The sequence below is a fragment of the Cannabis sativa genome, chromosome 6 (genome assembly GCF_029168945.1).
Source record: "Cannabis sativa cultivar Pink pepper isolate KNU-18-1 chromosome 6, ASM2916894v1, whole genome shotgun sequence".
Taxonomy (NCBI): Eukaryota; Viridiplantae; Streptophyta; class Magnoliopsida; order Rosales; family Cannabaceae; genus Cannabis; species Cannabis sativa.
In genome coordinates, this window is record NC_083606.1 from 69,315,422 (window position 1) to 69,331,773 (window position 16,352).

The 16,352-nt window shown below is 30.6% G+C and overlaps 1 protein-coding gene across 1 annotated transcript; it reads left to right on the top strand.

Annotated features, from left to right (window-relative positions):
- The first annotated feature begins 10,235 nt into the window (after positions 1 to 10,235).
- On the top strand, positions 10,236 to 15,356 carry LOC133038903 (protein DETOXIFICATION 46, chloroplastic-like). The gene is made up of 14 exons (XM_061117522.1): positions 10,236 to 10,887; positions 11,267 to 11,361; positions 12,032 to 12,140; positions 12,304 to 12,359; positions 12,873 to 12,928; positions 13,300 to 13,438; positions 13,580 to 13,717; positions 13,801 to 13,869; positions 13,971 to 14,081; positions 14,324 to 14,452; positions 14,642 to 14,719; positions 14,839 to 14,910; positions 14,999 to 15,061; positions 15,180 to 15,356. Exons 1-14 carry the CDS (start codon positions 10,404 to 10,406, stop codon positions 15,264 to 15,266), a joined length of 1,686 nt encoding a protein of 561 aa, XP_060973505.1. The 5' UTR covers positions 10,236 to 10,403; the 3' UTR covers positions 15,267 to 15,356.
- Positions 15,357 to 16,352: the final 996 nt, after the last annotated feature.

The following is a 16,352-nucleotide window of genomic DNA, read 5'->3' on the forward strand; positions in this document are numbered from 1 at the left end:
TGGTTGTACAATTGGGTTGCTCGATCTCTAGTTTCTCGCTGTGGTGGTGCGATGGTGGGGATCTGGTTTCTCATCATGGTGGTGCGAAGTGGGACTCTTGAATTCCCGTCTGGTGCAATTAGAATTATCTTCTACTTTTTTATTTTATTTTGAGCAATTTGCGGCGAAACCCCTTTATATTTTGATTTTTATACACTTAACCCCCTTATCTTTATTTTTGGTGGCAAAACCCCCTTATGTTTTAATTTTTATACACTTAACCCCTTTATCTTTTTTTTTGTGGCAAAACCCCCTTATGTTTTAATTTTTATACACTTAACCCTCTTATCTTTTTTTTGGTGGCAAAACCCCCTTATGTTTATTTTTCTTTGCAAATTTGACACGCCAGTTAAATATTACCGTTAAATATCAACTGGATGACCACTGTATACACCTTTGTATATGTAACGTTAAACCTCGAAGTTGATACAGTAGTAATCCGGTTAGTATTTAACAGTAATATTTAACTAAAACTTTAAATTTGCAAAGAAAAGTAAACTGAAGTGTAACGCCCCAATATTTTGCCTTATTTTACAAAAATACTATTTTCATGCATAATTTGAAAAAATAAAAAAAATAATTTAAATACAACAGTGGATTTTAAAAAAAATCAAAATGCAACAGAGAAGGATCCTTCATTTGTAAAACAAGATACAGTAAGTAAATAATTTTAAATAGTGCATTTCCACTGTGTTAGATTTATCAACTGCTTAAAATAAAACTAAGGCACCACCAGCGTTCTAGATCGTTTGTGCGCCCGTAGCCACTCACAGTATACGTACTTAACCGACCCCGCTCACTATACATACTTCCCCGTCTAATACCTGTAGGGGGAAAGTAAGGGGGGTGAGCTAAAAGCTCAGTAAGGAAATGCTTATCAAACAATACCATATAATATCACACATACCATTAATGTATTTATTAAGTTTTAGCAATATCATACATGCTCTTTTATAACTATAACCAAATAACTGTACATATGGAAACCTTTATCATACAAGTCTATACTATTTGTTCACACCGTACACATATACAGAGATCATAACTCCAATATCATACTCATAACATAATCATATCAATACTATAAATAATAATAACATTATCACAACATTGGCATATCATAGCCATTACTTACATAACCCGGGCCTAGCCTGACCCTACAATATCCTGGGCCTAATCTGCCCATATAATAACATGGGCCTATGCAGCCCTACCATTGTTATAGGATAGGGTATCTCTATATTCAACAGTAACATCACTGTATCATACCCACCATAACAATCTCATACACGACTCAGTAAAATGTAGGGTAGGGTATCTCTACATTCAACGGCCTTATCCCGTATCATACCCCACCATGGTCCCTCACTTTACCTGAGACGTTAGCATACAACATATAACATACAACATAAACCATACACCATACAACATACAATACACAACATACAACATACAACACATATACAAGTCATACAACCATAATCTATGTATCAATTCACAAACTCATATTGTGTCCATACCACACATTCTCAGTACCATATACATATTCATAAAAACAAATCATAAGTCATATTTCAATACATAAAGAATTTAAATTTATGTAGATAAACACATACAAAAATATCTAATTTCCTTACCTCAAATCCCGCTGCTTAAGAGTTGTTATCTCGTCACTACTACCTCTTGATGACTCTTCTTAGATCTTGAAATCTCAAATTATTAGAATGGTGATGATGATCTCAATGTTATGTTGATGAAAATCATGAGTGTTGTTTGGCGAAGAGAATGAAACAAGAAGGAAAATTATAAATCTTTGATAGGTAGCGAGATGGATAACTTGTAGGATATAGGATTTTATGAGTGTCCTCTCTAAGAATTGTATTCAGGCTGAAAGAAAGAGATTGAGATTGAGTTTTATTTTTCTTAGGGTTAGAGACCCTGCATATTACGTATCAAGAATGTGATAGATTTAGGTTTTATAATCTAATTAAATCTATAAAAGAAAATAATAAAATAACCCCTATAATCTGATGCTAATTTAACTCTAAATAGAATGATTAAATAAAAATCTTATTTGTTAGATATAAGTTTTAAATTTAAATTTTTAAAACTTAGGGTTTTTATACTAAACTTAACAGGTCGTCACTTTGTAACCTAATTTTGACCCCAATAAAGTTAAAATTACGATAAATCTATTTCTACATAATTGATAGATCTTTGAATTATCTTTCCAACGCCACTGAAATCACCTCAATCCGAGCTCTAGAACTCCAGATATGATCATTTTAGTAAAACAGTTTTTAATCCTGCGAATTTATCCAAACCTACGAATTTTTAACATTAATTCTATAATAATGTTATTTGATATCACTTATACCATTAATTAAAATTCACTAAATAATTTATAAAACCCTAATAAACTTTCATATTGGGCTTTAATTAAATGATTACCTACCTTGTAAAAATACCATAATATTTTACTTTCGTAGTTAATATAACTTTAACTCTCTCTAGAAAATTGGTACAATAATCTAAGCAACAATCTCAACTCACTAACAACACAAATATATAAGATAATTATCCTCACACAATTAATATCCCAAGGAGAGAAAAAAAAAATTAAATACTATTTTAATCTGGATATTACATGAAGGGTTTTGCCACCAAAACAAAAGATAGAGGGGTTAAGTGTATAAAAATTAAAACATAAGGAGGTTTTGCCACCAAAAAAAAAGATAAGGGGGTTAAGTGTATAAAAATTAAAACATAAGGGGGTTTTGCCACCAAATAAAAAAATAAGGGGGTTAAGTGTATAAAAATTAAAACATAAGGGGGTTTTGCCACCAGAAAAAAAGATAAGGGGGTTAAGCGTATAAAAATTAAAACATAAGAGGGTTTCGCCGCAAATTGCTCTTTTATTTTATGTATTAAAGGATTATTAGTTTTTTTCTTATTTTATGCTTCAAATTTATTAATTAGTTTTATTAATTTATTAATTTTTTTATCTAAAAAAAACTAATTTCTGTTAGTGAGTACCAACGGAGTAGTGTAAAAAATAAATTTTGAGTATTAATGTTGTAATAAAAGAATTAGTTACTTATTAGCAACAAAATGAATAAAATGGATATTTATGCAGTAAATTTCTCTTTTTTTTTTAATATTTTATTAAAGTGTAAAGTACCATGTGATCCAAACACCACTAATTTATAATAGATTTGTTATGTTATCGTGTGTACAATGACAAATATGATGATCCATCAAGAATTCAATCTTAATATTAACTCAGTAGGTAGGAGGGCTGTACAAAAGAATTTGTAAACTGAATAATCTGCTCAAATCAAATCGATAAAAATTACAAATCGAAATAACCCGAAAAAATTATAAACCGCCCAATCTGTTAATTGAGCGGGTTAAAAATAAGTTCAATCCGCCCAATTAAACCGAATAACCCAACCAACCCGATTTTAGATTTTTTTTTTATTTTTTAGTTTTTATTATATATAACATAAATGATTAAATATATAATAATATAAAGTTATATACTTAATTATTAGTTTCAAAGTCATATATATTGTGTTGTGTTTTGGTAGAATTTTATATTTTTAATTTTTATTGACTTTGACTTTGAAATTAAAAAAAAATTTGGTCGGGTTAACCTGACCAAATCGCCCAAACCGTTGGTCGGTTTACAGATTTTTTTTAAAAAAATTAGGCAGGTTGTACTTAAATTTTAGCAACCCAAACTTTAGATTGGGTTAGAAAATATATAGGATAAGCCGCTCAAACCGACCGATGTACAACCTCAATAGGTAAGAGACCAAATTGCTCAAGAAAAGGGAGGAAAAGTGTAGTATCACTATATTATGTTTATGGACCTTTTCTCAGTTGAGTGGTGTTTAGAAGGTATTTTTGGACTTATTAAAGCTTTAAAAATAATTTTAAAACTTGAGTGGATTTGCACCTACTTTTTACTTTTCACCTAAAAGACACTAAGAAAACATAATCTTTATAGCTTTTCAACAAATATTTTTTTAAGGGGGAAAAGTATTAGTTTAACTAGGGGCAAATCCATATAAAAGTAAAATGGGGTAGTTGTTATTGAAATAATTTAATTAGTTATGACATATATATTTGTAATAAAAGATATTTATAAATATATTATTAGTTTTGGTATAATAATTAAGTTAGATTACATATATGATAGATATTAAACGTTCAAATCCCACTAATAATATCTTTTTGAAGTTTATTTTTACTCCTTACCTTACAAAAAATTATGTTGTTACTCACTTTAAATTCTGAGTCTGCTATTGAGTTTAACCAATCAAAAGAATGTTACTTATCTCAAAAGAATGATATTTCCTTCTATTATCCATGACATGATTAGTTTTATTAACTCTAATATTAATTAGAAGCATTTCAAGCTCAATACACTAAGGAAAAAAGAGCATACTCCATTATGGTTAGGAATAATAATCGTTTGGAACTAAGGTTGCAATTAGTTACAAAATAAAAATGAAATGAGAATGGTGATGATGATGGTGATGGTAATAATAATATAAATGAAATGAAATTTTTAGTAAAAATTACGAAATTAATAATTGAATAAGAATTGTTATATTTAGTATAGTACTACGGAAAGAAATAGAGTTTCTATTATTTTAATCGAATTGTCCTTTATTTTTTTTTTAAATAATTTTATTTTATCAAATTATCATTATTATATAAATTAACAAAAATAATAATTAAATTGTATTTTATTAGATCTAATTATTTAAAAACAAAACAATAAAATTATATATAAGTAGCTAATTATTTATTTTACATTTAATATTTATTATAACATAAATATTATTCATATATATATGCTTCAAAATAAAATAGTTACACATATTATTATAGCTCTAACCAATATATATAGGACCGATCCAAGTAATTTGGGGGTCTCGGACAAAAAGTAAAATTGGACATTTTATTAAAAAAAAATTATCAACCAATACTTTATAGATTCAATTTTGAAGAAAAAAATACTTCATAAATTCTAAAATAAGCAAAAAAATTAAAATCATATGTATTGGAATCATCATGTTTTATTATTTTTTTGGGAGTACATATTTGCTCTTATGAATATTTATTATGTATACTATATATTATCAAAAAAAATATTTATTATATTATACATAAATGGATGATAAAAAAATAAGATCTTTTAATGTATGAGGTCTTGCACAATGACTCAATCTGCCATATGTTTGGATCGGCCCTGTATATATATATTTCCATAAAAAATCAAACATATATCTGTGTTTTCCATAAAAATCAATACATATTTTTCTTTAGATACGGGAAAGGTCATATCATCTCAACACCATTTTAGAGACCTTACTTAGAGACTTGTGCGTCACTGTCTCAGCCTAAATGGAGCTCCTCACCTCCTCATGGCGTCTCACACCAAGGAGGCATCTCTTTGGTACCTCCTTACCTTGGACCAAAAAGGAAAGTCTCCTCACCACTCTCCTTGGTACATTCTCACCCTGAACCAAAAAGGAAAGTCTCCTCACTACTTTCCTTGGTACCTCCTCACCTCGGATGAAGGAGGCGGATCCTCACGCCTTCATCATCTCAAACCAAAGGGGGGTCCTCACCTCCTCATGTCATCTTGGCCCAAAAGGGGCCTCACACTTCCATCATCTTAGCCCAAAGGAGGCCTCACGCCTCCATCATCTCGGACCAAAAGGGGCATCACGCTCCTGTCACCTTGGCTTAATAGAGGGGCCTCGCCTCGGTACGTGTCTCTCACGACTCACCAACATGACTTGGAAGACACATTCAACTTTATTATTTTTTAAATACTTATTTTGAAATATGATTTTGTATTTTAAACATAACCCGACCATGGTTACGAGAAGGTGCTCCCGTGGTTAAGAGATTTTGAATCTTAGATGAAAACCTATATAAGGGAAGTGACGTCACTTGTAAAGGGACCTTGAATTTGATATTCATAAAATCATACTCATAAGCTCCCATTCTCTCATTTTAAAATCTCACTTGAGGATTGAACTTTAGAGAACATAACTCTGGTGAACTCTCATCAAGCATTGAGATCAATAACACTCTAAGTAGGCTAGCCTATTATCCCCGAAAGGAGACAACCCATTATAAAATTATCGTATTCATCTTTGTCGAATTTATTTTTGACAAACCGATTTATTTTGATTAATTAAAGCTTGTGTTCATCTTGTTCATTTACGATCTTCTTAGATCTATTAATGAAAAATTATGTCAACAATATATATACATATATGAAAGAAAGGAAAATAAGGTACAATAATTTTTAATTTGTATGAATGAGTTTTCTAACTTATTTTATTTAGGAAAAGTAATTCTTTAGTTTACATAAATTATAATTTCTATTGGAATGAATTTTCCAATCACAATAAAGAAATCAAACACTTGAATTACTCTCCTTTAGGAATAATAATTACATTCCTACTCACATTCATGTGAACCAAACACTACCTAAAAGATGGGCAAAGGCATGCATACATATAGCTATGTCTAATTTAAACTTGCTGATAATCGGACACATAGTGGTGTGGGGGCTACAACCCCATTAAAAAAGTTACATTTTAAAAAATTAAATATCTTCTTTTTAGTTAAATAATTATGAATAAATAATATTTTAAATCTTGTATTTTGTAAAAATTATTGATTGAACATTCTATTTTGTAAAATACAAATTAGACCTTGTATTTTTTCAAAATAATACTAAATAGTATCTTAAATTAATTTTTTGTCAAAATAAAACTTATTAATATTACAAAACTAGTTGTGTTTTCTACATTTGTTCGTGCTAGAAATTATCATCAAGTTGGTTATATTAAAAAATTTATCTAAAATTGAGCTCATACTCTTATTTGTAACATTTTAGAAAATATATGGTCAATTTTTTATTTAACAAAACAGATAGTCCAGTCGATAACTTTTACAAAACATACGATCCAAAATGGTATTAACCAAATAATTATACAATAAAATAGTAAAAAGGTCCGTACAAAATTATTACAATTTTTATCTAAAGTAAATATAAACATTTTTATAACAATTGAGTCCCCACATATAAAAAATGTTGGGTTCGTCACTCCTGGTAATGGACAGGTTTTACCATAAGGTATTAAGACCATCTCCAATACAAAATTAAAATTTGTGTTAAATTTAGCACAAAAAATGAGTTTGTGCTATATTTGACCTACTATTTATAATTGTGTTCCATTACACAAAATGTAAAATAGGTAAAAAAAAAGTTCATTATTGGTAATGATGGTCATTGATATTTTATTGAGAATATAAAGAAAATGTATAATTTTTATATTTTGAATAATGGTAATATGGTAAATAAAAAATGTAAAATGTTGTAAAAATTAATAAATCATAATAATTAGTGATATTATAGTAAATAAAAAAGTTATATTTATTGTGTACCAATTTTAGTATAATAGTATATCTTGTGCTAAATTTTATACAACTTTTAACATATACCACATTTAACACATTTTTTTAGAATGAAATAGTGTTTTTCTTAAATTTGCTAAAATATAACAATATAATATTTTTTTTAACACTTCATTGCTCTAAGATCTTTCTAAACCATGTAAATTATTAATAAAAATGAATATATCATTTTTTTCTCTAAGATTACTAGCTGTAGCTTGCAGTAACTATTGGTTCTTTTATTGTAAGTTTTAATTGACTCATTTATTTTCAAGATGAGAAATTGATAGCTATATTAATAGAAGTATTTAATATTTATATTTTAAAATGTTTATTGGAATGTATAATTTTACTAAAATTTCTCGATTATATAATTTTGCGATTTATAATATAGGTATTTGTTAAACCTATCTGGTATGATTAAAGTGTCATCAATATAAAAAAAAAATTATGTAATGAACATAAAATTTAATTATCTTTATTTATGAAACACTTATTTTCAAAAAAAAAAAAAAAAACTGACCTATTTATTTAAGAATTTTTACAAAAATACTAGATTTTGGGCAAAAATTTATAATTTATTGTTATACGGAATTTTTTACAAAAATACTGTCTTTTTATTAAACAACAAAACAGAACAATTATAACAACAATGGAACAACTAAAAAAAACTGTGGAATAACATTAAAAACTTAACACAATACACAGTATAAAACTTACACAACATTTTTGAAAAAAAAAATTTCCCATAGTAAAAAGTAAAAAATTTAAAACTTTCAGGTGTAAAAATCTATTTATTTATTCTAAATGAGAGAGTCCATTCCATTATACATTCCAAATTGATATAATCCCAACCCAAACCAGATTACTAAATCTAAGTTAGAAATATATATAACATTTTCTCTATACAAACTAGAGTCTTCAAACATGGAATAGCAAGAGAAAAGTCATTCCCCATACTTACCACAGCCTATACTATCTACATTATTAGCATCTATATTTTAGTTAGAAATGTCTCTCAAACATAGCCTATACTTTATAATTTCTTTCATCTATATCCATTGGAAGGCCCCCTCTATGGTATAAAGCATTTAATTCTCTTTAGTACTACACATGAAATGTTATATATCATAGTATTGAGCTATCATCACCTCTCATATTAGTATGATACAATATATTTTAATTTAATAATTATTGTTAATTATTTTTTAAATATCACTTTGTGATAAATGTAAATTGGGGTATTACCAATATTCAATAATAATGCTATTTGGCTTGATGCTTATCCTTGATTTTATGTTCTCATGTAAAAATTGATTTTTTACTTTAATGAAATCTTTCTTTCAAATAAATAAACAAAGTTCTTGCTCAAGTAATGCTAGTTAGGATGGGGAGTGACATTTGGACTTGGAGACAAGAAGTGGTTTCTACTCTATTCTTCAAAATACATAATTAAAATTTTATATTTTTTTATTTTATTTCAAAATTTTAGACTAGACCATACATTAGTATTTTTTTTTTAAATACATCACAAAAATTCTATATTTCTTTTTCCTAAATTTTAATATATTTTATTTATTTTAAATAAATAATATTAATATTTACGCATATTATTTTTTTTATTTTGATTAACCATATAAAAAAAATTAAAATCTCAAACAATTAATAAAATACGTTTAGAGTAATAAATAGTATTTTATAAATGTAGAGCATGAATAATAAATTTTAAAATAGAGAAGAATTATCTTTGAAAAAAAAAAATAGAAAGAGAATTTAGAGCATTTGATATAGTATATTTATAGTTTAATAATTCTTTCTATATTTTAAAGAATCTCTATTTTAAAAGATGTGATGTGAGTGCTCTTAGATAGGTAGTAGTGAAAAATGTGTCCTAACAAATTGTGTATGGAGGGTGATGGGTGTCTTCCTATGAGAGTTCAATTGAAGACTAAACATGTGGATGTTTCTTTGTTGTGTCCAGTTTGTTATGGGGCCGGTGAATTGTTAGCGAATATCGGCTTTGTCTATAATTCAAGTTGATGCAGGATTATTTGGGGACTGGTTTCTTCACATGTTCTCACAATTGGGTGAGGAACAAAGTGTTCAGGTGCAGGGGCGAACTCACATAGAAGCGAGGGGGGCGGTCGCCTCCTTGAAAAAAATTGGGAAAAAATGTATATACATTTTAGTTAGTTATGACATATATTTATAATAAAAGATGATGTTTATAAACATAATATTAATTTTAGTGTAATAGTTAAGTTAGATTGCAACTATGATAAAAATCAATGGTTCTAATAATCTCATTAAGAGCATTTTTGTTTCTTTTTAATTTTACTTTTGCCCTTTCTCTTTTAAAAAAAAATGACGTCCCCTTACTTTAAATCTTGAGTCTGCCACTGCAGGTAGTGATGTTGGTTTGAGCAATTTAGTTCGTACGAAATCAACTTTGTGGAAGGGTAAGAAAAGTGAGATAGAGTTCGTTGTCGGTTTGGCTCGTATCACTCTTGATAAATGCATTATTTGACGAGGAGGGAATGCATAGTTTTGGTGAAATTAATCGGGATCACAAGGGTCGGGTCGTGACTGGGATTTTGGGACTATAGATTGGGTGAGTTCTTCTTCAATAAAGTACTTTCATGGTTGAAGCTGGATTTTTTCGGTGAAAATATTATCAAATTTTACTCCATCTATTGTAGCAGGGTGTATTGTAAAAACACCCAATATTTTATTATATAAAGCACTCTCTCTCCGGTAGTTACATTTTTCCATCTCTCTGTTTCTTCTCCAACCTATAGAATTATCGTCCGTACACTTTTCTTCTTTTAAACCAACTATTTTCTCGGCGTAGATTTTTTCATTTTCCCGGGAAAATGATTCTTCAACAACCTCATCTACTCCAAAACCCTTGGCTACTTCTACACACTCCTCGCTCTCGCTCTCACTCTCAAGTACTACTTTCTTCATCATTCTCAAACTTCAACAGTAATTCAATTCTCTCTCTACCTACTCGCTTCGGCAACACCACTAGTACCTCTCCTCTTAGTCTTCCGAGTTTGAGATTAACCGGTCGCCGTTTTCGTTTACTTCCCGATTGCAATGCCGCCGGAGCCGGCAGAGAAATTTCCGACGGAGAAGAAAGTTTTGGTGATGAAGATGGTGGAGGAGTGTTGGCGGTGGAAAATGCGGAGATTACGGGAGAAGGATTGTTGGGTAATCAAGGTATGTGGGATCAGATGAAGGAGATTGCGATGTTTACAGGACCTGCTGCTGGGCTTTGGATCTGTGGTCCTCTTATGAGTCTCATTGATACTGCCGTTATTGGACAGAGAAGCTCTCTTGAGCTTGCTGCTTTAGGTACGCATTCATTTTTTTAAAATTTGTTTGGTTTTCCTTAATTAATAAATTATGTATTTATCTTACACAATTATATCTTTTTATTATTATGCTATACATCCAATGGAAGATAAGCATGAATAAATTGTTGGGGAATTACCCATATACTAATTTTTTTTTTTTTTCAAATTTCAAGTTTAGGTTGTTTTGATGCTTGTTCTGGTAGTTTCTACGTGGGTTGTTATGTAAATTTTAGTTGCGATTTAAGTTGTTCCATTGGTGCTACGTGGGTTGTTATGTAAATTTTTGTAAAAATGCCAAAACTGATTTAAGTGTAAAAATACCCCCCCTTTTTTTTTATCTTGAGTCTGAATTTTTGTTTGTAAATTTATCTATGCAGGTCCTGCAACAGTTCTATGTGATAATTTGAGTTATTTGTTCATGTTTCTCTCCATTGCAACTTCTAACATGGTTGCCACTGCACTAGCCAAACGGGTTAGTCTCCTTTTTGTGATACTTAATGAGTATATTTAGCAAAGTCTTATCATGAATCATTATAAAGATATTTGTTGGACGAAGAAAATAGAAAACTTCATTTTTAGTATTGTTTAAACTATATTGTCTTTCTGGTGAATAGGCAAATAGTTGTTAAGTGGGTTGTAACTTCGATGGTCCGAGGGAATGATAAAAAGTTTGCAATTAGATTGATGTTCATACTAAAAATTCGATATTTCCTTGGTTCTCTCTGAAGCAGATTGTATTTTCTTGACTACTTCTATATGCTATATGTTAGATATCTCTGCTCTACATGGCTTGTTTGTAGGGGGGTGAATGACTTTATATTATTGCATTGATGGAGCTTTCAATGTAATCATTAAAGATTTTTTTTTTACATGAATTACTTGTGAATATGAATTGAAAATGAAGCTATTTTGGTGATTTTTTTTATTCCTTTCGCACGCTATTTGCTATTTCGTTTTGGATGTTTTTATTTAATTACCTTATTATTTGTCATGCTAGATCTTGGTTATAATAAAAACTATTTCTTCTTTCATGCTCCATTTTCAGAAACTAAAGCTACACAATATTAATATCCTATGACAGTGTTTCTTTGGTTCTTTTCCCTTTTTTAAGTTCAGTGCTTAACCTTCTTGTTTCGCTGCAGGATAAAAAAGAAGTGCAACATCACATATCTGTCTTGCTCTTTGTTGGATTGACTTGTGGCTTCATGATGCTTTTGTTTACAAGATTTTTTGGCTCATGGGCTCTGACTGGTAATTAAGACTGGGCCTTAGTTTCAGAAATCTGACAATAAGAACTCTCTTACTGAATGTTTGATTATACTTAATAAGTTAAATCGTAGGTGTTATTGATACCTTGAAAATTTCTTAGTCAATTAGTGACTGATGATTGTGATACTTATACTGTCACTTTCAGCCTTTACTGGGGCAAAAAATATCCACCTTGTCCCTGCAGCAAACACCTATGTTCAGGTACGAAAATTTTAGTTGTCCACATCTTCTTTCTATTATTTTTATAACATAACGTTTTTATTATCCACTAGATGAGATTCAAAAGAGTAATCAAGCAGAATTTTCCACTTTAGTTTTGGATTTTCTTTGCTCAGTAGTTTGTGTGAGTACTGAATAATACCATGTGTCCTGAAGCAATGTATCACGATCTTTTCAGGACAGTCACTCATTGCATCATACTTATAGTTTTCCTTAGTTACTGTTCATATGAATTGTATATATTATTCGTTTGAGGCACTTATGAACAATGTTTTACCCAATATTTTGTGACATTGGCATTAGCAAAATGAGAAAGAAAATGTGAAGGGTTCTTGGATATTCTAATAGACCGTGGATGCATGAGGTCTTATTATTCTATTAATGTTCTTGTATAATCAGTACTTAGCTTCTTTTGAATTTTACTTCAATGAAATATACTATTTGTGTGGAGCTGTGGATAAATATCCAATTGAACCAAAAAATTTCTCTTGGTAGATTCGAGGCTTGGCATGGCCGGCAGTTCTTATTGGTTGGGTTGCTCAAAGTGCAAGGTTATTGATCTCTTCTTACATGTTACCTGTGTATTAAGTTTAAAATATACAAATGAACCAATCAATTTGCTGGAAAACACGGCTTTCTTTTCTTTGAGTCTCTCTCACTTCTAAATACTTGATAAAGAATCATAGAGGCCTGATAATTATTTTTAACACATCGAAGTAGAATTTATCTGGCTAGGTGAATTTTTTTTATTATTTTTCATGAGGATGGATTTTTGAGACTAAATTTTAAAAACCAACATCTTAGTGATGGCTATCTGACTATATTGAAGTTATCGTGATTGTTTTAATGCTGTCTTTGGTTTGGTATTGAACAGATGCTACTTTACTGAGTTTGTATTGTAATGCTGTAATTCTGTTTCCAGTCTTGGCATGAAAGATTCTTGGGGACCTTTAAAGGCTTTGGCTGCAGCAAGTGTTATAAATGGGGTTGGTGATATAATCCTCTGCATTGTTTTTGACTATGGTATTGCTGGTGCAGCATGGGCAACAATGGCATCTCAGGTATGTTGGATGAACATTTTGATTTATTTTTGTACTTGGTGTTATTATTTTTGGTGTACTTATCAATTTATTCTAGATTTTGACCCAAAAAAAATTTAATTTTGTTTTGTTACACAATGGATCTAACAAGAACAAGTTTAGGTTGTTGCAGCATATATGATGATTGAAAGTCTTAACAAGAAAGGGTACAATGCATATTCAATTTCCATTCCCTCTCCGAAAGATATTCTGACAATAACTGAGCTTGCTGCTCCAGTCTTCATAACATTGATGGCCAAGGTCCATATTTTTCCGTCCCATGAATTGAAATGATTTTTTTTTTTATTATTATTTCTGTGAATCTAAAGTGTTTTAACTTTTAGATAGCTTTCTATACTCTCCTAGTGTATTTTGCTACATCCATGGGAACAATCACGACAGCTGCTCATCAGGTTTCTTTTACACTTGGCTCGTTAATTTCTCTACTTTGATTTGTTTCTTATAAAGCTGAAGCTGATGAATACTTGAATACTTGACTGACTCTTTGTCTTAGGTCATGATCCAAAATTGCTTTATGTGCACTGTTTGGGGTGAACCTCTATCTCAAACTGCACAATCATTTATGCCTGAGTTGATTCATGGAGTGAAACGTAATTTGGAAAAGGTTCGTGGTACTTTTACAGATGTTGTAACTTGTAACCACTAAATCCTATATCAGGTTTCATCATCTGCACGAGTTTATTACTAAAAACAGTTTTCCGGTGGCAGTGGCTTTTCTTGCGATAAACATGTTTAGATACTCCTAACAACACTTTCTTGTGTTATAAACTGATAGATTACAGATTAATAGCCTTATAAAGTCTTCAGTTTTCAGGGCATTTTAAATTTTTTTAAGATGTTTTACAGGCTAGAACGCTCCTCAAGTCGCTAGTCGTTATGGGAGGTGTTTTTGGAGTAGTTTTAGGAACTTTTGGAACTTGTATTCCTTGGTTGTTTCCCAATATCTATACACCTGATCAGATTATCATAAAAGAGGTTAGTTATTCTCTTTGACCTGTTTGATGTACATTTGTTTCTTCTAAAGTTATTAAAAAACATGTTGATGTGAAATGTAACTGATTTATTTACTCTTATATCTCTTGAACAGAGTCTCTCATTTCTATAGCAATAATATTATTTATAAGACTTAGTTTATCTGATTTCTTATGGTGTATTTTCTTGCAGATGCATACTGTTTTGATACCATATTTTTTGATCGTACTTGCAACACCCCCAACTCACAGCCTCGAGGGAACGTTACTGGTGCGATTTTTGTTTCTTCTTATTTTTATTATTATCATAACTACACTCTCAAACAAAAACTGGTGATTTCAGACTCTTTATTCAAAACTCAAAAATCTAATATCTAATTATTTTTACAGGCCGGTCGAGATCTAAAATTTATCAGTATGACAATGAGCGGCTGCTTTATCGTGGGAGCAATTTTACTAAAGGTAGAATTATTATTTCCTACTTCTGTTCTGTTATCCATGCTATCATTTTTAACACTTTCTTTATTTATGTTTCTTCTTAAAAAACCAGCTTGTAAGTGTCAAAGGATTTGGTTTAGCAGGCATTTGGTTTGTACTAGCTGGTTTTCAATGGGTAAGAACTCCAACTTCTTTCTTTCGTTAATAATTTTAAATACTTTTATTTTCTTCAGCTACAATCGATCCCCCGAAAACCAATTTGAATAAGTTTTTTGTTGGCTTTAATCTTTTAGGCTCGATTATTTATCGCGCTTCAACGTCTTCTATCCTCGGATGGCATACTATACTCGAAAGAGAAAGAATCATCTGTAATAGTTTAGGTCTAAATTATGAAGCTGTTTCTTGCAAGTTGTAATGTTGTTTATAATTATATGCCTAGCTAGGCCAAAAATAAGATGGGTGTCATATATTTTTTTTTCAAAATGTCATCATATTTATTAATTATTCCATCATTTACATCCCATTCAATGGCAAAATTTGCAGCAAGTTTACTGGCCTCCCTCGCTTTATGTTATGCCATTTCATAAAAATAAGTACAAACCAGTTAACTACGGGAAATTTCATATTTTGGCCCTAATAAAACACTCAATATCAAAATTTATACCTATTAATTTTTTGAACAAATTGATTCCTCTAATTTGAAAAAGTTCCTAAAATACCCCTAAAATTAAATTTTCACTATCTCTCTGACTTTCCCTCTCTCTCTGGCTCTCTGACTTTCCCTCTCTCTCGCTCAAAGACTTTCCCTCTCTCTCGCTCTCTTCACGAACCCACACGAACCAGACCAACGTACCCACGGCGTCGACCACGAAACCAACAAACCCACGCCGCCGTCGACCACCCACGAACCCATCCCCACGAACCAAACCCACGAACCCAATCGACGAACCGAGGAGAAACTGCCGTCACCACCACGAGGAGAAACTGCCGTCGCCACCACGAGGAGAAACCGCCGTCATCACCCACGAGCAAAAACCGTCGCCTACACCACGAAATTCAGTCAAAGGTAAGATTTTTTTTTTTGAAAAAATACATTTTTCATAGATTTGGATGCCAATTATTGCATTTTGTTGAGATTAGTGGATTTTGTGTAGCATTTGTGATCTTTAGGTGTAGTGTTTCAATGAAATCTGTGTAAATTACAGGGTTATCGATGACATGTCAATAGGTTATCGATAGGATGTCGATAGATTGAGTGTCTGTTTGGATGTTACTGTAATTTGTATGTCGATAGGATATCGCTTGTATGTCGATAGGATGTCGACTGGTATTTTAAGAGTATTTTTGCCCTATATGTCGACTACTTATCGACTGTATGTCGATGGTATGTCGATTAAATGAACATGTTGATTGTTAGGTTGTATTGTCGACTGAATGTCGACTGTATGTCGACAGTATGTCGATAT

Bases quoted from the DNA above. Each gene is read 5' to 3' on its own strand.
- LOC133038903 (XM_061117522.1), top strand. From the start codon at position 10,404: ATGATTCTTCAACAACCTCATCTACTCCAAAACCCTTGGCTACTTCTA. The intron at 12,141-12,303 runs GTAATTAAGACT...TGTCACTTTCAG, and splicing joins TGGCTCATGGGCTCTGACTG to CCTTTACTGGGGCAAAAAAT. The intron at 13,870-13,970 runs GTTTCTTTTACA...TCTTTGTCTTAG, and splicing joins TCACGACAGCTGCTCATCAG to GTCATGATCCAAAATTGCTT.